Source organism: Panthera tigris, chromosome C2 (genome assembly GCF_018350195.1).
Source record: "Panthera tigris isolate Pti1 chromosome C2, P.tigris_Pti1_mat1.1, whole genome shotgun sequence".
Classification (NCBI taxonomy): Eukaryota; Metazoa; Chordata; class Mammalia; order Carnivora; family Felidae; genus Panthera; species Panthera tigris.
The window spans coordinates 7,078,999-7,101,841 of record NC_056668.1 but is presented as its reverse complement, the minus strand read 5'-3'; the positions used below and the strand labels follow the sequence as shown (position 1 = coordinate 7,101,841).

Below are 22,843 nucleotides of genomic sequence, written 5' to 3'. Positions count from 1 at the left end.
AAGGAAAGGGAAGTCTTGTCGGAAATGAGATTAATCTTGTAACGAGTGTTCGGCTCTGATAACCCATCTGGGCACACAACTGCTTAAACCGGAGAGCAATTAACCTTCACCCGACAAGCTCCGTCCAACCGTTATAAACATTAAAGAGACAGAACCCTCCCCTCCTCCTTGTAGACTAAACAACCAGATTTGAATTCCATGTAAACGGCTTCTTTCTGCAGATGTGTTCCGATGACAAAGGCCGGGGTGGGGGGGAAAGGTGGGTCACAGCTCTGCTGGTAATCAGGTAACCCGGGCCTCCCAGGGAGCCAGCGGAGGGGCATTTTTATGTTTATTTATTTTTATTTATTTTTTTTTTTTATTTTTTGGCATCTTTAAGTAAAATCACTAGCTTTAGGGAGGTGCGTTGAGTTGCTTTCTTGCAGGGACACACTGCCTGCTAACAGTAACACAGCTTGGGTGGTTTCTCTTCTTTTCTTGTTCTCTTGGCCCACAGTAAGGCCCACTGCAACTCAGTTCCTCTCTTTCAAGCATGCAGGCATCTGAGCAGGTGAACGCGTCTTGTGGTCGTAGAAGGGCGATTTCTTTTTTTTTTCATTTTTTTTTTGTTTTAATCTCTGAGAAGTTATCAGCTTTCGTGGAGTGCAAACCTGTGATCTCGCCTTTATCGGCGTATGTTGTAACCGGCCGGGCTAACCGAGCGGGCCACGTCAAACACCCACGGTGAAAATAACTTGCACAACCCTGAAGAGAAATCTCTGAGGTCACTTCACTCACCACCCAGGCAACAGCTTTCTTGAGCATTCTTTTATACTGAGCCGCTTGATTGGGTTTATGGACATGATATGAGTAATAAACAAAGGATAAGACCCCTGGGCCCTAGAGGGGGTTACAAACCAAAGTGGGTACATAATACACCCCACGGAGCATTTGAGCAAGGGTATGTCAAGTACATGTACAAAGTAAAACAGAAGATAGATGTTCTACATAACTAGCTTGTCTGCTAGTGGCCCTGACCTCTGATTCTAAAAGAATAAAAAAAATAACAGGGGCACCTGGGTAGCTCAGTCGGTTAAGCGTCTGACTTCGGCTCAGGTCACCATCTCACAGCTTGTGGGTTCGGAGCCCCATGTCGGGCTCTGTGCTGACAGCTCAGAACCTGAAGCCTGCTTTGAATTCGCTGTCTCCCTCTCTCTCTGCCCCTCCGCTGCTCACACTGTCTCTTTCTCCTTCAAAAATAAATAAACATTTAATACTAATAATAATAATAAAAAGGGGGTGGCGCCTGGGTGGCTCAGTCAGTTAAGCATCAGACTTTGGCTCATGATCTCTCGGTTCATGAGTTTGACCCCTGCATCAGGCTCTCTGACTCCCTGTCTCTGCCCCTCCCCGGCTTGCTCACTGTCTCTCTTTCTCTCAAAAATAAACAAACATTTAAAACAAATAAATAATAAAAGGAAAAAAATGAGAGCATTCACTTAGCAAGTTCTAAACAAATTTCTCTCTCCTGAGGTCTCATCCCCTCTTCATGGTGGCCAAAGACCACTCTCAGAATACTCCAGGCTAACCTTAGACCTAATCTTATCCCTCGAGCCCAGTTTCCTTCTCCGGCGGGTAAGTGGTGGTATTCAAGATCTCATGGCTGTTTGCACACGACAGGGCGGGTCTCATGCTGGCCTCTAGTAACAGAATGAGTGACATGGTAGAGGGCAAGTGACATATGGGCAATATCACTGCCATGGGGACAAAGTTTCCTGGCCACAGCGTCCTGTCTTAATGGTCCACATCTGCGTGCTCCCCCATGCCTTTTCCTGCCACCACTGGGCAGGAGTCGTGAAGGACACCCAGTGGGACTGACCCCTGCCTCCCAGGGCTTTACATCACCTCTGTGTTTGCAGCTATGTGAGACGCACACAGAAGATTCCGTGGGTCCGATTGTCCCAGTCACACTGGGAGCTTTCCAGTGTCTTAGCCCGAGGGGAGGTGGAGATGTGCTGGCAAACTCTTCATCCGGAGGGGCCATCGCGTGTCTACTCGAAGTAGACAAGGGCACGTCCCAACAACACAACGAGAGCGCCTGACTGGCTCTGAATTTAAATTGGCATGCCTTTCCCAAGAAAGTCTTGTGCAGCCTTCGGCATCAGCGTTGAGATGAAGTGCAATTCTTCGTTTAGCACCCTGTCCACTTCACAAGACGTGGCCCCAGAACAGTGAGGGGCAGTTCACGTTTCTGGGCCCAAATCCCCTGTCTATACCCCAGCAGATAGCAGAAGACAAAAATGCAATCCTGGTGCCCGACACGACGCCATTTTATGAGTTTAGTCTTAGGGCCACGGAGGTTCGACTTGAGGACCTTAGTGAAAAAGGCCACAGGAATCACTTCTTTCTGTAAGATGCAAACAGCACACTTATCCGCGAGTCTGGACTGGGCCGACGGGGAGCGTGATTGGCTGCCTGCCTGCGTAGGCAATTCCCCACGTGATGCTGAGGGGTAGTGTGGCCGCCCCAGCCTTGGTGTGCGTCTTGACATCCACCAAGTAAAACTACGAGATAAGGGAAAACCACAGCATCACACCCGGTATCTTGTGAAACCGAAACGGCACAGGGTGAACGCCTGTCTTACAGTGATTTGTTGGTCTGATCGTCACGCTGGATTTAACGGTGTGATGGTTGCCATTCACGCCACGGAACTGTACATGTGCATGCTTTTCAATGAAGCCAACCGCATTCACACGTTCCCGGACAGCACTTACACGCAAGCACGACGCGCGAACCCCAGCACCAGCGCTGGGTTATGGGGATTATCGGCGAGCGGCTTCCCTGCTCTTCCAGAGTCCGAGAGAAGTTGCCGACTTTAGACCTGCCTTGTCTCCTTCCTGCCTGATGGTGGCCCCTGCCCATGTCCACCTGGAAACCTCAGGATGTGAGCTGATTTGGAAATAAGGTCTCTGTAGATGTAATTAAGGCAAGGATTGGGGTAAGCTCACACTAGATCAGGGCAGACCCTCAATCCAGCAAGAGCACCCCCATAAGGGACCAGAGAGGACAGAACAGCCAGATACGCAGAGAGGGTGACGTGAGGACAGAGGCAGAGTTCAGGTGATGTGGCTACAATTCAAGGAATGTAGGCAACCACCTGAAGCTGGGAGAGGCATGGGGAGGACCCTCCCTCAGAGCCTCCAGAACGAACTCACCCACCTGCCATCTTGATTTTGGATGTCTGGCCCCCCACACGGCAAGAGAATAAATTTCCGTTGTTTGAAGCCAGCCAGTTTGTGGTTATTTCTTACGGCAGACCCAGAAAACGAATACGCTACCTGTGGATGCTGTTTTCAACAAAATTTTTGCCATTTACGGGCACTCTATGGCTCACTAACTGCCTTACGGTTAGTGCAGTTTCCAAAAGCGCGTGAGTATAGGCTAAGAATTAGATACATCCCTGGTCACAACCACCAGATAGCCTGAAGTTTCCAGAATGATGCTAACTTTGCCAAACTCTCCACGCAAACTCCTTTGTCTGATAATGCCCTGATTCTGCTTAGGAATCTGTCTGCTTGTACCACTGGGGAAACAAATGTCTGGGTCACACTCTAATGAAAGTCATCATCGTGCAAGGAGGTTGTCTTCACAAACATCTTTAAATCTCTCAAAATTTTACTGGTTTAAAAATGCTGTTAGAAGTTAAAAAAAAAAAAACAGCCAAGGGAAATTAACATTTATTTCTTTAGTATTTTTTCCAACCAATATTTGTGGGCAAACGAGTCAAATTACGATTGCTTCATGTATATTCTCTCTCCCCAACAAAATCCTCATTCTCTTAAGAATTCCTTTTAGTTATTTTAGAAACAATTAAGACTGCACAGACCCCAAACTTAACTGGGTTGAAAAACACTGGACCCCTAAGATGGCCAATCAAGTTTCATCTAACTTTTGGGTTCCCAAATAAAAGTGTTTTCCCGCCCTTTTCTTTGACAAGGAAAGGAAAAGTATAGTTTTTTTCTAGGAGAGGGATCAATTGAGATTTCTTTTATTCACATATACTGCCAAAGATGTACTGCACTCAGGGAAAGATTTCGCTACACATTTGGTCGTGTGTTCGTGTGTTCATTCATTCAGCAAACATCTACGGGGCAGTACTCTGTGTACCAAGTACTGTGTGAGGAGAAACCACGATGAGCCACATTTGTAAATCATCGTCAATTTGTAAACGATCAAGGTGAAAAGCAGTTCACAGAAAGCAGGAATACTTTAGGTTTTATGACACATCGATCACATTTTCTTTGGCTTATACGTAATGCCTTAACCAGTAAGGCTCACCAAGTTAAATGATATGTGTGCTGCACTTAAAAGTCCAGTAAGGAATCCAGGTTTATTTTCTGGCTTCGGTAAGTTGGCCGTTAATTGCTATGAAAGTCAATCTTTACCAGAAAGCAGACTGTCTTGCAATCGAATGCAAAGGACTTAGGTATTTCTGAAAATGTTGTATCACATCATACCCTTTGCAGGTGTCGTGTGTAATAATTACAGGGCAGTAAGAGCCGCCCGATTCCCCGGTGAAGACGGAAGCCCCCAGTGTGAACCAGTACATGGGATACCAGCATGTGTCTTAAGAGATTAACCTGCAGCTTCCCTGAAATTTCAAAGGAACCGCTGCGGTAACAGACAAGAGAAACAAATTGTGCCCGTCATAATTCATTAAACACCACGCTTCATTTCTTTGAGTCTAGAATGTCAATTTGCATAAGGGGTTGTAACAGTTAGACGCAGCGATGACCCGGTGCGAACCTCGGACACATGACCACTGATAGATGTTGTCACTTAGTGAAAGCGTCAGTACTGCTTGGTTTTGTCTCATCGGGACAAGCGTCCTGTAACAGAGCGCAGGCTCCAAGAACTCTATTTCTGCCTCTAGTTTTCAAGCAGAACGCATCTCCCACCATGGCCCAGCAGAGACACATGCGCTTACCAGGCACACGCTCACCGATGTTCCAATCACAGTTAGATTCTGGACACAGCCCCACGATCACCCCACCTTCCCACACATGGGCAGGTTCTTTGGGACACGCAGGCTTATGTCTAACATCAGGCATTCAAATATAACACACGGGCATTCAAGACATTGGTCCCAAGACACAGTAGTAATCCTGTCTTCTGATCAAGAAGTACGTGGGGCGCCTAGGTGGTTCAGTCGGTTAAGCATCCGACTTCGGCTCAGGTCATGATCTCGCGGTCCGTGAGCTCGAGCCCCGCGTCGGGCTCTGTGCCAACAGCTGAGAGCCTGGAGCCTGTTTCGGATTCTGTGTCTCCCTCTCTCTCTGACCCTCCCCGTTCATGCTCTCTCTCTGTCTCAAAAATAAACGTCAAAAAAATTTTTTAATTAAAAAAAAAAAAGAACATACTGGCTATAGTAGCTGATTCAAACTAGCTCTTGCCTGGACCCTCCAGAGACCAGCTGTCGCTGCCCACTGCAGGAATGTATTCATTCATTCATTCATTCATTCATCGAAAAGGGTAGGGAGGTGACAGTGAACACCGTATAGTCCTCCATCTTGGTTTTTCTTTGGACCCTCAAAATCACTGGTGTTTTGGGTTCATGAGAACCCAGCTCCGTTCAGCTGCTAAAAGTTTAGGTACCATGTTGCTTGAAACATTTAATGAACCCCTGGGGGTAACTCCATTGTGGTGTGTTTACTCTCCTCAAAGAAAGCATGAGAAGGAAGCAAATGATATTCATTTTATCTCTTTAGATGAAATAGATCAAGGTCTTTTTGGATAAATATCCAAAGCATATTGGAGGATTCCTTTCGAAAGTCGAACGTCGAAACAAACACAGTCAAGAACCGATTACTTCAGAAAAAACACATAAGATGTGAGAGTAAATGAAATACTAGGAACAAGGCTAGGGTGGGCAACCAAAGAGCTCATGACGGTGAACATTGTTTTCACACAGATGCACGTTACTATTCAACGCACATGCCATCGAGATACAGGTGCTATTATCATCACTCAATCTATCCTATACGTGAGCAAGCGAGGCGCAGGAAAGTGAAGTCCCCTTGCCAGGGTAAGATGATGGGTAAGGACTTGCCCAGCCAGTCTGATTCTGCTCCATAATAAGAAATGGGATCCTTAGGTTGGACTCTAATCCTTAATCTCTAAAGGGGATCATGAAACGTTCAGCCCTTACTCCTCTTTTCTTCTCCATCCTGGAATAAAGGCAGTGAGCAGAAAAGGATTCTTTAAGACAAATTTAATTTCTCAAATGCTATTATCCTTATTTAAAGAATATACGTGTGTGCATGGAAAAAAAAGACCAAAAAATCCAAAACGTGCCATGTTTTCACAGACCCTTCATGGTGCAATATCAATCATTTTAATTTCCTTTTCTAAATGTTTATTTTCTAAATCCTACAACTGGTGTTTGTGAAATGAGGGGAAAAGAACAAAGGTGCTGTTGTTGTTGTTGTTGTTGTTGTTGTTGTTGTTTCAACAGTACATTATTCAATGGGTATATTGAACCTGTGTCCTCTTCAGGCCAAAGCAAAGAAAAGAAAAGAATGAAACAAGACACAACTAACCACAATCCCCGGCAAGCAGTGATGATGTCCAGGGAGGACGGTGGTCGGGATGGGCTCCATCTGGCATCCAAGTCAAGTCTATCTGCTGAACAGCCCTGCACCAGCATCCCAAAACTGTGATTCCAGCCCTTACCGGGACCCATCTAGACTCAGGAGATGAGAGAGGTCATTTCGGAAAGAAGCAGAGGCGTCAGAAGGTAGCATCTGGAAGGGGGCATGTTGGGGATGCCTCGGGGAGCTTCGCTAAAAGGTAACGAAGCTGCACAACACAGGTGCAGAGGACGAAAGCGGTCTTCCACTCGAACAGGAGGTACCCTAAGGTTGTACGGTGTCTTCCAACAGGATGAGCCAAAGTATATAAACACTTGAGTCTTGCAAAGAAACTATCTCTTGGGGCAATTTCACGTCAACTCAGAGTAAATCTGCATACTGAGTGACTGCAGATAAAATCATTAGTGAATATTCATGTAGGAGCATCTTCCTGAGACATGAGTATATCTCCCCATGTCTAGCAGCTTCTCAGGGTCAAGGCTAGCCTGCCTCCCCACCTGGAAGTCATCAACAACTAAGGAGTAGGTCCTGGGGGAGGAGCCTCCTGGACACTGTGCTCGTGTCATTGCAAAGCAGAGCTCTCAGGCACTTTTGGATCATCAAAGGAGGTGATTTACACCCCGTGATGTGACCCAACAACGAATAGCAGCTGGGTTTTCTGATTATTTTCGGAACCTGTAGGAGGTGGAGGCTTCCGTGTTTGCAGCATGTAAACATCACTCTTTGGAGTTTTGCCTGCGCTTGAGTTGAGTTGAGTTGAGTGGCTTTCAGGTGCTATTTATTTTGTTTGGTTTATTGTTAAGTGCTACTGTTTGTTGACTTGGTATATTATTTTCCCTTACAAAGGGCCCAGTTGGTAAGGGTGCATCCTAGAGATGAATAATTGATGAGTCCCTATTGTTCAGTGCCTGTGTGCTGTGGTTTTATGTGCTTTGGTTCAAAGGACCTAAACAATGCATTCGCTGGAACTTAATAACCGGTGTAAAATCAGCACAGGGAACAATCTGTGCACTGAGATTTTTGTACCCAAATCTGGCCATCTCCGCTTGACTGAAGAAAGCAAAATCCGCAATGACCTTTCCTCTAAATAACCACAGGGGGGGAAAAAAAAAAACCTTCAGTGGAATCTCAAAGAGGCTTATTCTCACCAACTACAAAGGCAGCCTCACGCATCGTTCACCGTGATTCACAGGAGACTGAGGTGCCCACGCTCGACCCACATCTTACTCACAGGCGCGTCTGGTCTGGTGACACTTATCTCCATCCGAGACAGCACAGCACGCAGACAAGGGCAAGAATGAGAAACAGGCGCTAAAACCGTTACTTTGGAAACCCTGGATTTTCAACTGCTTCGAGACGGAGCATTCTGCCAGAAAATCTGTAGCAACAGGTTTATTCCCCTGGGGGAGGAGGGAGCGGGTAACGAACCACACATGCTCTGGGGAAGTCTCCACTGGGAGCCCTTCCTGCCATCGGTGCGCCTCTGGCTGGGCTGGCTATCTGTGTAGGAAGTGAATGCAGGAAGTATCTGTCTACAAACCCTTTATCCTCAAGGTAATTGCTGCTGCAGCATTTTACTGTTTACCAAAGCAGTAAACATGTGATCTAAAAAAAGATGTTTTCCATCTCCAAAGAACCGGGCGTAAAAAATATATATGCACGCCTTTTCACAATCAGCTTCTTATCAAAACTGTGTGCGGTGTGATGGTGCTTCCAATGGAAGTGAGTCAACAGGAACAGCTTTTTAAGTAGGACAGGAGGTGCCCCGTGAGGGGTGCCCAAGGAACAAACGGTGGGCCTTCTTCATCCGGATGCTTCTCTAGCAAAACAAATTTTATTTCACTTCTTGGCTTAACTCCGCCTTAACAGACTTCATGGTTTCTGACTTCAAAGGCAACAGTCAACAAGACGATCTGTGTTAACTCAAATTGGTGGGATGGATAATGCCCAAGTCAGGTAACTCACTGCGTCACGTGTATTTGGTCCGGGCCAATATTCTTATTGTACACGTGACTGTAAATACACTTCTAACTCAAAGAGTCCCCATAAGGTGAAGTAAAGTAGATGTGTGGCTACTGGTTTTGATGACATTTACTACTGGTTTTGATGACATTTACGTACAGTCTTCCCTGTATGTCTTTATCCCAGACGGAAGGCCCCATCCCCGAGTCCTGGGAGAACACAAGCAGTCGAGAACATGGAAAGAAGCAGGTTCCAGAGGAACCTCTGAGCATTCGGTGCGGGTCGGAGGGTTCTCTTCCTCATTACTGTTGTCCCTCATGCGTTCAAACCCTCCTGTTGGGTGATCAGCTACTGCAAAGAGGGAGAAGGAGGAGGGAAGGAGTGTGAAGGTGAGAAGAACAAAGAGAAGCAGAGAGTGACAGGGCCCTGAACATCTTCTCAAGGAGGGGATGTGCACAGACTCAGCACCCAATAAATCTGGAAATGACCTCCAGCGCAGATAAAGCGCTAAGCTGAATGGAGAACTCACCGCCTATAAAAGTTTTTACTTCATCCTAGAGGAAGAAGAACATGTTGGAGGAAAGTTGGCTATTTGAGAAAAAAAACAAAACAAAAACCTGAATTCACAAACTGTTACCGCAACTGAAAGGGGAAAAAAGAAAAAGCTTTTGTGGATTTCCTGACCTTCGTCGTAGAAGAAAAATTTATGTGACTCGAGTGGATAGTAAAATTAGCTAACATTTACGAAGCACTTCATAGGCACTCCATCACGTTCAGTCAAAACTCAGCAGAACCCCGGGAGGTAGGAACTCTTGCTAGCCCCCTTTCACAGGTGGAAAAGCCCAGATTTCGTAAGTGAGGCGAGTACTTGTCAAGAGCGAAGTGCTAGGAAGGCCATTCCCAGCTTCCCAAGGAGGGGGTGGTAAGACCAGCAGAGGTGAATTCACCTGCTGGCTCCCAGGGCATCAACCTAAAGCCCCAGCCGCCACGTCCCGGGCCAACCCTTCCCTCTGTCCCCTCCCTTCCCCTGCAAGCAAGATAAGACTGATGCTTTCCCCACGGAGGCTATTTTAAGGATCTGTAAAGACCCAGAGAGTATCAGTGCCTCCCCGGGCCTGAGATAAACACAGGTTGTGCTAGCCTTAACCTCTAGGCTTCTGTCGATCTTTGGAACATCAGGTAACACACACATACAACACAGATCCCAGGAGCACTTTGCAATATTAAGCCACACACGCTGTTTTGGTGTGTTTTTTCTTTTTCTCTTTAACTTGAAGCAACGTCTTGGGAAATCTACCTCGAATTGAGACACAAACTAATTGTGTTGACAAATTCTGAAGTGTTGTTTCAACCATTTCCTCTTCCTCAAAGGTGAGTATCACATGCATACGGTTCAGTTGAAAAAATAAAATTCAGTAAGACCCAGTGGGACCCAAAGGGGATGGGACAAGGAACTTGCTAGTGGCTGATGATCTGCATGAATGGCCTTCCTTGGGGGAATGTGGATATGAGCACGGGGGGGAATTGTCTCTTCAGTACAGACACTGTGTCAATACACGAAGAAAACAAATCAATTTGCTATTCTGTAGTTGCGTAAGGGGAAGAGAGCTGTTCAATCAAGGTGGAATGTTTTAAAGGTGACTCTGTTAAATTCAAGAGCGCAGGTTCCACGTACGATAGGTTATAAATGTTCTTTACTATTTTCTCCAGAATTGGACATGCATTGTCTCGAACAAAAAGCATTGGAAACAACAGCCCTGACGTTCATGTTATGATTGGAATATGATGTGGCTTTTAAAAATAAATAATTTTGCTTGGCCTTGGCATTTCTTTGCTACATGTCTCGGGACTTATCTGTGCGCAACAGCAGATTATTGTTCTTCCCAGAGTTTAATCCCACGAGCACCCCTGCTGAAAGACTTGTAAGGGCCTGATGGAAAATGGAGCCGCAAGTTCATTATTGATGCCAAGGTGAGAGCAAGGAAGCTGATACTTGGGATGAGGAAACTTAAAGCAGCCGCTGATCTGGAATCTGGAACCGCTGCCCCTTGGATATTGCCAAATATGGAAAGAATTCTTGTCACCAAGCACATACAGATCGGTGCTGGAGTTTCAGCTCTCGAACTTTCTGGCATGTTACCTTGATTAGTCACCAAGAGTAGAATAATTGTTGCCAGTGGGGTTTTTCACACAAGAGGAGTAACAAAATTAGGCAGTTACATTTAATAATTTTCATTATTCCATTATTTAATGTATCACTAGGTCATCTGATCCATCGTTTTTCCGAATAGTCATTTAGTATCTGAGGCTAGGGCAAACAGAAGGAGAAAGAGAGCACATGATGATAAATTGAGGGGAGACAAATGAATTTGTGTTACTTGAGCGAGTTTCTTGGCCTCTCAAATCCTTTACCCTTGTGTGGACAAAAAGCAAGTACAATGAGTGTCTCACGAGATAATGTGACCGCCCAGCACAGAGCCTGGCCTTTATGCAGTTACAAGGATGATGTTAATTCGGATTATGAACTCAAGATACAAGAGCTAGCTCTTCAAAAACGTTTCCCTCTGCTCTCTTAAACAGCAATTTAATTCCAGTTACCCGATTTTTCTTTAACTAGAGAAATAGCACTAAAGACCTACGACTTCTATCTCAAATCTACAATAATGATTAATTACTCTGCCTTCTTAACTTTCTCTTTGTGACCTCAAAGGATTTTCATTAAAAAAAATATTCCTATGTATGGAACCCCGACGTTTTGCCAGTCGCTGTCAAGGACGCCAAAGAGATGGACAGACGGTCACCTAGAAGGAGTTCTGAGGCTCACGTGGCTGTACGCATGACGTATTCACAGAACAGTCACACTCGCCAGCACAGAGTGGGCAGAACGTGCTGACAGGAGACGATGAAGCGTAAGGGAAAGGACAGAATGAGGAATGATCTTCAACTTTAGAAAACATGCCTCGGCCAAGTTCAATAAGGGGAATGTGTGGGAAATAAGTTGGATCAAACTGGATGAAGGCATGAATAAGAAAGATCCGGAGGTCACAGTGGCCACTAGTTGAAACAGGTTCATGGCAAAAAAAAAAAAAAAAAAAAAAAAAGAATGGGTATTATAACTAAGGACACACAAATAACAATGAGATTCCAATGTTAACTGTCAGAATGGCAAACAATCGAAGACTAAAATAGGCAGAGTTGTACTGAGTGCATGACAGTGGCCTCATCTATGTCTAGAGGTGGGAACCGGTACGATCCTTCTGAGGAGTAAAATGGCAAGTTTTTTAACTGGCAAACATTTGATTTTATTTATTTAAAAAAAAAATTTTAACGTTTATTTATTTTTTGAGAAGAGAGAGAGACAGGGTGCGAGTAGGGAAGGGGCAGAGAGAGAGGGAGACACAGAATCGGAAGCAGGCTCCAGGCTCTGAGCTGTCAGCACAGAGCCCGACGCGGGGCTCGAACTCACGAACCGCGAGATCATGACCTGAGCCGAAGTCGGACGCCCAACCGACTGAGCCACCCAGGCGCCCCAATTGGCAAATACTTTAATTCGGCAGAGACTTGAAAAATACGTACGCCCACTGGCCCAACAGTTCCTTTTGTAAACACGAATACCAGTAATGTGAGTTAAAAAACAAAGTTAGGTCGAGAATATATTGCCAACTAGTGAAAAACTGAAAGCAGTATTATTTTCTGTAACAGGATATTGGCTGTATCAATTGTAATACTTATTTTAGATGAGATCTGATTAAGCCTAAAAATTCTGCTTATTGAAAATGTTTAGCGATCGGGGGAAATTAATCTAAACTAACGTTAGCCGAGAAAACCTAGATGGAGACCCAGGTCGGGAACAGGACAGAGAAGAACACAGGATAAGGACAGCCACCAAATGTTAGTCATTTTCTCTGGCTGCTTGGGATCAGGAGCAACTTATATTGACTTTGTAATGATTTGTTTTTCATTTTCTCTACAGCGAGAATGTTTTATTACTGCACTTTGTGCAAAACAACAGGGTGAATTTTTCAAAATTAATGAGAGAACAGAAGAGTGGAGGCTTTGCAATATTCCTCTCCTTGCCCTAATCAGGGGCAAGATGTGCTCCAGGCCTCTGCCGTCCTTCAGCAAAGCAGCAAACAGCCTCCGCCCTCAGAACCGACCTAAACCAACCCCCTGACCAGCCACACCTTGAGTGACCCGCTGTATCCTCTACCTGCCTGCGTGTTTGGTTCCTGCCCTCCTGCACCCTAAGCCCCGCCAAGCCTCTCCCCCTCCTGCCATCTCCTGGCTTGCTGCCTCCCAGACCCAGGTGTCACCTGCCCTCGGTAGGAGACCACGGTACTGACATGTAGAAGTGACCCTGTTCTCTCTGAAAGCATTGGAACAGGGACGGTGTGGCTCTGGGCTTCAAAACTAAAGCAGGACAGTGAGAAATCGAGAGAGAAGTGAAAGCAGGGCCAGAAAGACCATGCAACTTGTTAGGAAAGGTTAAATCCGTTTGGATCGTCTGACGGCATCTGCCTTTTATTGAGCACATCCTAGAGGCTCTAGAGACTTCAATTCATACCGGCACAAGACAGGATAGCCATTATAATCCCATTTTACAGGTGAGGAAACTGAGGTCTGACAGCTTAAGGCCCTTGCTCAGGGTCACGTGACTAGTCAGGCTCCAAATGCAGGTGAGTCTATAGCCACCTGATACAAGAAATGAAATCTCGGGGGCCATGTGACAGAAGCCCAGGGCAGAGAACGTCCTTCATCCTGTTGGGACAAATGGAGGAGGTGGGTCCTGTGGCATTCGAGGTGTTCCCTAGCCCTGAAGAAAAGATCCTGCCAAAGCCGAGACTGCTATCAAACACTAGAAGGACGTGGAGACTGTCTCTGTGAGACCCGCTTGCCGGAAGGTCTCAGACCACGGAGAAACTCTCACAGTCCTGGCTTTCCCACACCTCTCGTATGGTCATTCTCTTCTGCATCAGCCACGAAATCAATGTACCTGCCAAGTTACTGGGCTGCCAAGGTGGACTTTTCTGCTTTGGGTCAACACTTCTACGGAGGGAATCCTATCCTATGTTCTAAACACAGAAGTGATATTCTCCTGAAGGCATCAGCAATGGTGGTTTTATTAATTTTGTTATTATGTACGCTTTTTCAAGAGACCTAAACAAGCCTAAGTATGTGTGTATTTGCAGGTGGTTGTTTTTTTTTTAAAGAAAGGTCTATTTTGCAAATAATAATAATAATAATAATAATGGTGAAATAATCACTTGAAAGAAAGCATAGATAATTAAGAGATGATTCTGGCTTCCAGAACATTCTCTGAGAGCACTGTGGTCCTATGTAAGCATATTTAATGGGAAAGAACCCAAAAACGTCGTCATTCCCTGTTCTCCTTTCCCTTGTTACGGAGTTAGGGCGCTGAGCGGGCACAGGTGCGTGCACACACTCAGATTGCTAGGGAGACCTGCGCTCCATCCGGGGGTGGGAGCAGCCTGTATGAGAGAGCTGCTCACAAATGCAAACAGCAAGTCACTTTAAGATAATGGCCTGTACTTCCACTTTTAGGCAAGGACAGACGATCAGGGCCCCTGCTCCGCGGACATGACATTTACACAGCAGGACGGCAACATTTTCCTTCCACGGCCTGAACCCCCTCCCCCGCCATCCAAGTAATAAGGGATGAAGCGATTCTCATTCTGCATAAGCCAACGGGCCAATGAAAAATCACATGCCTAGAGCCATTCAACTCATCAATCACACGCACCAAAATCCTAGGAGATGAACTTTCTTCACATAACCGTGAGCTTTTTACTAACTTTTCCTTCACACATGATGGCAAATATTCAGAGTGCCTGCTATGTCAAAGCATGAAACGAATAAAAGAAGCAGGATGTTTTTAAATTAACACCATGTTTCAATCATCATCAAACCTTCCAAACTCTGCTGAATCAAAGTGACTTCTTTAAACAACTAATTGAAACAGTGATGTGTGCTCCCTCATCAAGCCTTGTAACTTTCCACATCCTGTCTGTTTCTAAGATGCTTTTCCACCGGCCCTGCTCTCTCCTTGTCCTTCAGTGTCAGAGCTCCGTGATAATGGAAAATCCCCACATTCCCACTGTAATCACTAAGGATCTTGAAACCCTAGGATCAGGGATTGTAACATGGGGTTCATGGGCCTCCCCAGGAGTCCAAGAGTTGAATTGTCCTTGGATAGAATTAGCTTCTGTTGTCATTCTAAGCACCACATTCTAGGCATTTAGAAGCATTTATCCCCAAGAGGGGACTGCGGGCTTCATTAGACTTCCCGAGTGACCCAGCGCATCATGTAAGGACCAGGGAAGTCTTTGGGAGATTGGATTAAAAGTCCTAACCAAAGCACAAGCAAGGTCTCAGGCTTAACAACCAGCTCCTTGGAGTCTGTAAGTAACACAGTGCTGTTCCGTGGGGAACAGGGGAAACGGGTTACCCCTCAGTACTGTCTTATGGTGCAAAAAGCAAAAAGCAAAAAGCAGATGGGACCACTGACACTGAATTACCCATGGGGACATCATCCTTGATGCTTACGTGTTCCCGTGAGAACTCTTATAACCTGATCTTAAAATTCACGGACACTTAGAGACAAACAGGCACTCTCTCAGGTAAGCTCCACAAATTCCTTTGCTTCTTCCAATGCATACTTTTTGTTCCCAGTTGCAAACACCAAGGGAAAATGATGGCGAGAATCACAAAGACAGGAGAAAAACATTTAGCTTTTGCATAGTGCCTCACAAGGTCTCGTAAATATTAACGCCAAAAAAAAAAAAAAAACAAAAAAAAAACAAAAAACTCACTCCGACGGGGTGTACTAAATTCAGTGCATCTGATGCTTAATCGACTAATTGATTTATTTATTGAAACACCACCACCAACAAAAAACAGAGTGCGTTTGAGACCAGAAATTGCCTGTATGACAGGCTGTTTCCTAATTCCAACGGACAGCCATAATTTTCCTTATGCTAATTTGAGCTCTGCACTCACATAATTAAAACTGCCATCAACAGACTCAGGCCGCCTTTTTTCCACTCTGTAAACAAGTCTGTAAAATCATCGCATTACTTTACCCAGGAAGGCCAACAGAACATGTCTTGAAGGAAGTTGCCCATAAAGAAGGGCTATTTTATTTGAACTGAGGATTAAAAAGAATCCACTTGAAGTCATTTTAAAGCTCACCTGAGATAATACACAATATACAGACAACGCAGTGTCATCGAATGTTGAGGCAAGCAGAGTATCTTAGACAAGGGTAAACTATGACCCAAAATTTATTCTAGAAGTCACAAAACATCCAAGTTTCAAAATACCTTCGTATCTTCAGACACGTATACTTTAAACACTATTAACCCATGTGTATGTTTTGCGAAACATAACCCACAGTCTAAAGGGCAGTCTGTCATTTCGATGTCCTTCAATACACTGATTTTTTTGGAACCCGCACAATTGCACCCCAGCTCTTCAAAATTTACAAAGAATATTTGATTTAATTGTTATTAAATATGGACATAATTAAGAGAGAAAATAAGAATAAAAAGGGCAGCATTTTGCATCATACAACCGAACAATTTCTGCTCACATAGTTGAAAGGGTCACATCAACCCTCCAATTTTAAAATTCTTTTCTATGATAGTTTCAGCAGCCTCAGATCCTTGAAGCCAGAGAAGGAAAAACCTCTGTGAGGTTAGTCATCGATACATGATTTTTTAATATATATTATCGAACATTCCTTGAAAAAGAAAACATCCTTTGAGAAGTGAAAACAGAACAAAACTTCTGAGACACAGTTCATAGGGTGGGTATTACTCATAACCTCTAATGCCAACATTTCGGACACCAAACCAAGGAAGATTTTTGAAAACGCCTTGGCTCGATTCTGGGCAGACTTCCGTATTTGGGAGCTTTGAAATGAACCAAAACCCTTGATGAAAACACCACCAAACGCTTCTCACCTATAGGCAGCAAAACTAAAGACAACTAACAGAGCTTTCTTTTTCTTCCCTTCAGTATGTGTCTGCTGCTGATTTTTCTCATTTCTACAAATGTCACCCAGGCAGAGTGGCCGGGAAAATATTCCAACAGTCGACCACTTTATACACCCCATGCCGCTGCCCTGCACTCGCCATTAAACTGGCTTCGTTTCCAGGAATTAGGCCGCGTTTAGACTCCATCTGAATGGATCCACCTCCCCATTAATTTCTATATGCTATCAACCAGAGACATTTGCACGAAAAACACAGCAGACCGCACACCCCACAGCGAGAGAATCAACCAATAGGCCGCTGCTCTCCCATTCCCGCAAACCAACCCTGACGGGCAAGAACGTTTACTCGCAGCGCGGAGAGGAGTAGCACTTTTATTAAAGATCAACATGTAACCGAACAAACCGAATTACCACCATTTGAGTTATGAGAACACTCCGTTCTCAGCACGAAGGATCCAAGAGCAAGTCAACGTGTCCCATGACCAACCGCCACTCGCCCGGCATCTCTTCATTGCCACTGGGGCTGGCTAGCAACCCTGATGCTCAAGGAGTCATTCGAGAGCATCCAGAAGTCCACCATTTACAAGCCCGTCTGTTTTTCTCCGACCCTTCCCTCCAACCTCTCCGAGTCCATCACCTTCCAGCAGATAACACATCCACACCCCGCTAGGGATAGTTAAAGAATATGGAAATTCAGACGCGCTCCGAGAAGCCTTTGCAAAAGTCATCCACAGCCCTCAACAGTGAATTTAGAAACCCCAATTTTTTTCTGAGTTTGAAGTTTTTAAGCCTTGCGGATGGTTGGAGTAGGAAAAAGGAAATTTACTAGGCAGTGCAGAGGAAATCTTGTTGTCCTCTATTGTGGCAGTGGGGGTGTTGCCCAATCCGGACTTATCTGCCTTGATAAAGGAAACCAAAGAAAAAGTAACAAGCACAAGGTTTTGTCAAACGAAAAGGAACCCTCTCCTTACCTTAATAGTGCTGGCCATAATGCAATCAAGTTTATTGATCGTTAATAAATGTTAATAATAATTATTGCTTCTCTCTGACCAGAAAGTAGTTTTGATGAGGTTGTTTAGAGCGGATGAGATCGTGCTAAGTCTGGGAAATGAAGTCAGCCAATGGCAGGAAGAGGTTTCTATTGGTCCTGGCTGCCCAGCCCGAAGAAACAGGATATTTGGGAGTGGAGAGATAAGGGACCCTGAAAACAATGTTGTTTTTCTTGATGATATGCAGCCAGGAGATTTCTTTTTTTTAATTAAAAAAAAAAAAAAGGCATCCACTGCCCGGGACAGGGACCCCCACGGCAGGTATGACTTGATGTGTCACCACACGACATGCCACACAGAGGCAGGATGCAGACGTGGTGGCACTCCTCATGGCTTCACATGTGCCGTGAGCACTTCGGGACGGGGCGTGGAGGGCCCCCGACAGCCGGGTGCCAGGCCTTCTGGGCCCCCACCTCCCTGGACCTGCCACACGCCTGCCACACGGGACTCGAGCCACTCATCCCCACACGCTCCCCGTTCCGTTCTCCAAAATGGAAACGTTGCAGGTAGAACTTATTTCACGTTAACGTATTTGCTTGCTGATTTGTAACGGCCTGCCTTGATTCAACATCTCAAGTGAGTATTCCCAGAAGTTTCATTTTCTCTTTCCAAGCACATGTAATTTTTTTTATTTGCTCCACAATAAACCAGTCGAAAACACACAAAGGCTCTAGAACTAGTAAGGTAAAGCAAGGCAAAGAACGGGAAAAACTAAGCCCGTCAAATCCTGATCTTTAAGTATTTATTTAAAGGCCAAATAACGGAAATTACGGCAAATGGTTTCTGATGCGAGCAAGCCGGTCCCACTGTGACGAAAGTCAGCGCTGTGGGCCACAGACCCTCAGAGAGATCTTGACTCTGCAGAGACAGCAGGTGAAGACCTCATTAAGGGTTTTAAAGTCCAGGCTGTAAGTTCAGGGCCACACGTCTGTTTTCCACCCAAAGGAAGTACAGCTAATGTAAGCTTGAACATTCCTTAGAGGGTTTCGGGCCTTTAATTACTCATTTTCAGGAAACTACTTGTTCTCTGGAAGAAACAACATTTTGCTTTGAATCCAGCTACACGAAAGTTGGACCAGTAAAGAAGTGTGGTCTCCACACGGGGACCCTCAGAACCCAAGAGACGAAATCCTGAGTCATTCAGCAACTCTTGGTTCTAGAGGTGGACGGTCGGTGAATTGATTTCACTCAGACTTCAGGCCTGCCTATGGCAGAGCTCTAGAAACTAGCCTGGGTTTCTATATCTTTGGTTGTCTCCTGACTTAACCCCTTTGCATTAGGATAGAAGGAGGAGGGGCAGGGGGGCAGGGAGAAACAAACAAACGAAGAAACAAAGGAAAAAGAGAAAATTAAAGAAATCCTGTTCTGGATAAAAGTCAGAACCCACACGTTCTCACCGTCTACACTTTGAGGGGGTGTTGATTTCCCCTCTTTTCATCTCTGAACAATGAAGGAGATGGCAGGCCGATTAAAATTTTGTTTCCCCGAAAGTTTCAAAGCACTGAGTTGTTTTATCTGGGTCGCGTCCACAAGGATTCGGGAGTGCTGAGAAAAATGTTCTCTGCTCCGCCAGGGTTCCCTGCTTTTGCCCTCCTGAGAAGCATCAACTGTAAATGTTACCCACGGTACCCCAGTGAGCAGTGTTCCATCACGGGTTTCCCAAAGAGCAGCCTTAAACAGGACGGACACTTTGCTAACAAAAGAGCCTTGGGGGAACCTGCTGACTGGTCTTACCTCACTCTGGTCTCCTGGTTTCTAACCCAGCCCTCTCCGTGTCGTCCCCAAAGACCTAGGACACCTAACTCTTCATCAAGCCTCTGCTCTTAACTCCTTGGTTACTGCTTAGTTCAGATCAAGCAGGGGAATCTTTTAATTCTTTATGCAGGGAAAAATTTCCAACATGCAGAAACAAGTTAATGCAAAGGACTCCTAATATCTTTCGCCCACTTACCCCAAATGCTGGTAATTTTCATTTCCTTTGCTTTCTCTCTCTAAAATTTATGTATAATGCCTACGTGTGAATAGGCACAGATCTCCTTTATTCTGTAATTAATAAAAATGCTGTTTTATTAGAGACGAATTTCTTTGCTTGGATACTTACAGACAGAAAACCAGATGTTACTATTCGACCTATTTCCTGAAGGTTCTATCCACAAGTTTCACTGTGTTGAATTTTGAAGATGCGCACAAATATGGAGGTGATCTGGTAAAAAGCCAGTGTTCAGGTAGTGAGTTGTAATTCCTGTCACAAAGTTTTTTAAGGCAAATATTCCTCATTTCTAACAACGAGATGTTAGACTCATGCTGAGCATCTTCAAAGACAATAATTCCTGATACCTATAATGACATAATAGCATGCAAGCCTGGTACTCTCTGAATGTTTAAGGCAAAGTTGCTTTTTAACTTTGATTGGCTATTGAAAGCGTTTGACGTATCTATTAATGAGAATATAGTAGTTCAGGGGGGAGCCTGCGTGGCTCAGTCGTTTAAGCTGCCCAACTCCTGATTTCAGTTCGGGTCAGGATCTCGTAGTTTGTGGGTTCAAGCCTTGCATCAGGCTCTGTGCTGACAGTGCGGAGCCCAGTTGGAATTCCTCTCTCTCTCTCTCTCTCTCTGTCTCTCTCTCTCCTGTTCTCTGCCTCTCCCCTGCTCATGCTCCTCTCTCTCAAAATAAATAAATAAATAACTTTAAAAATTAAAAAAAAAAAGAATATAGTGGTGCAGAAACCATGTCCCAAACGTTAGTCCCCGGGGGAATCATCCAAAGATAATGCTATCACTTAATCCTCCCCTTTACCCCCACCCCAAGCCTACACCTACGTTTGGCCTCAGCACCAGATTATTCAGCATCTTAAGGACTAGGCAGCTTCTAACCAGACAGCAGCCCTCCTTGGGGAAAGCCACCCTTCAGGTAACCAGGCCGACCCATGTCAGGGCAATCTAGCAGAGAGAGACACAGCTTGGGGGGGGCCATCTTGCCACGATCCTGCCAGGACAAGGTCCTTCTCCACTCTCCTTGGAACACAGTAAACACCACAATGGACCAGTATGGCCCCCCAGTGTCTGTGGACATCTGAGCCCATGAGTAAATTCTACATTTCCATTTTTACTTACCCATCATGGACCCATTCCCCATGAGGTTACCACAACCCTTTGTAAGCCTGTTCCTATCTTGTTCCAAATGAAAAAAGGAAATCATACAAAACTGACCATACGTTTACTGTAACAGTAAAAAGGGGCATTGCCATTTATTTGTCTTAAAACCACGTCTTCCCAGTTTCTAAAGAGGCAACAAATTCTCATCCGTATTCTGTTATTAACTTCTCTATCTGAGATCGACAGAGGAAGGTCAGGAGTTGAAACACTTTGGATGAGGGCAGTATGGTTCTAAAAACGATGTATGGGCGCAGCAAAGAGATAATGAACCACAATTTTAATTGAAGCCCCAACAGAAGGCTCGCTCGTGAATGACTGATTAATCCTGGTATTAAACATCCATACACTGGAATGGTCATCAGCACTTAAAATACTGCAGGGAAATGATGTAACAGAGGAATGCCCAGTGATATGGAGAACTGTTATGATCCTATGCCTGGGAAGTTAAAAATCAGGGTCCAAGAGACAGTTATGTCAGAGACCCATTTTGTTAAAAGGAAAAAGGCAAGAGAGAACTACCAGGAGGCTCTAGGTACTATGGTACTAATGGTGGATGGTCTTTCTTTTCTTATTTGTTTTTCCTCCGTCTCCTTCGGTTCATCTCGATTTCTGAACATTTACAGTAAATAGAAATTAAATTTTAATGTAAAAGTTACAGAAGTGACACGTAAGGTTCCATGTTTTTTAATAAATGCCTGTGTAACACGCAGCACACAATATCTATACTTGTCAAGCCCCACGGGTGTGTACCAAAACGCCTGCTCTTTGTTAAATGTCTACAGCAAGAAAAGAGGATCCCTGTTTGTAACCCAGAAGATACTCATGTGTCTTGTCACGGTCATCTATCCAACATCAACCCATCTAGTCAATATTAATAAAGGGGCTTTTCCACGCCAGGAGCTCTGGTCGGCACTAGGAAATAAAGCATGACAAGGCTCTGTCCTGCCACTGGGTGTCCCAACATTCAGGAAGTCTGTGTTTGTCGACTTCAATTCCGCCCACATAAAACTGTGGAGCTTGGGACCAGCCCGTGAGATGCAAACTTTTTAAGGGTAAAACAATAGGACCAAGTGCTCTATATTGTCCCTAAAATGACACATGAATCTTAAAATGTATACTGTTTGGATTATTCATGAACAGCCTGCAAGAAGGATGTCCCAGGGATTTTTGCCAAGGACATGCCTGAGATTACAGATAAGGATCAAGCATCTGGAGCTGCCCCCACAGTGGAAAACTACATCACTCGGTGGAACTTTTCCGTCCACTGGAGGGTTTGCTTGAGAACACGCGCAGTGTAAGGCACTCTTAGCCGCCAAGGTCGCTCATTACACACAGGTTGAGGACCGTTTTTCTATTCAAAGCTTACTGCGTGAGCACAGTTTCACTCCATTGAGTAAGACTGTGTGTGTGTGTGTGTGTGTGTGTGTGTGTGTGTGTGTGCGTGCGCGCGCGCGTGTGATGCCCTCCAGCAACACATTAAGAAATAATCCAATTACAATTCAAATAACTATTGTTTCAACACCTTCTCTATGTGGTTAATATTATTCTTCAACATCTTGGTTGATTTGAACTCATCTAAACCGAGGAAATTGTTATCACATACTAAATCCTCAACTTCTCAACACCGAGTTGCAATTTCCTTAATTTTGAAGCACGTGTCAGTTCAGCTCTATAGGCTCCAATGGAGCGACGATTTCAATGAATGCAATTTCATAAGCGTCACATGTATTCTCATGTTTTTTTAGCAACTTTGCTCTTAGCCAATTCTGTACGCCTCTAAAAACTCAGGAGTATTAAAATCAGTATTAGGGACCCTAAATATGTCAATGTAACACTCGGGGCTAAAGAGAGAAGAAATTCCTAGGAACATTTATTTTGACACAGTAATTTAAAGGAAATTTCCTGTTTCAATGATCGTGTTTCCACATATAATTTGTGAACCATTCTATGAGTTTCGAGGTTTTTTATCCATACAACTGGCATATATAAGCCTAGATGTTACAGCCTCCAGATGGCAGTGGTCACCATAAGGC

At 44.8% G+C, this 22,843-nt stretch overlaps 1 protein-coding gene across 4 annotated transcripts in view; it reads right to left on the bottom strand.

The window, feature by feature from the left end:
- Positions 1-22,843, bottom strand: part of ERG (ETS transcription factor ERG) — a 263,697-nt gene that overhangs the window by 93,012 nt on the left and 147,842 nt on the right. The window contains exon 1 of one of the 4 annotated variants that reach the window (XM_007090466.3): positions 17,577-17,699. The exons of the other annotated variants lie outside the window; for them this stretch is intronic. Coding sequence (XP_007090528.1) covers positions 17,577-17,594 — 18 coding nt within the window. The 5' untranslated portion in view covers positions 17,595-17,699. Of the gene's footprint in view, positions 1-17,576; positions 17,700-22,843 lie in introns of those variants that run through there. 4 annotated transcript variants of the gene reach the window in all.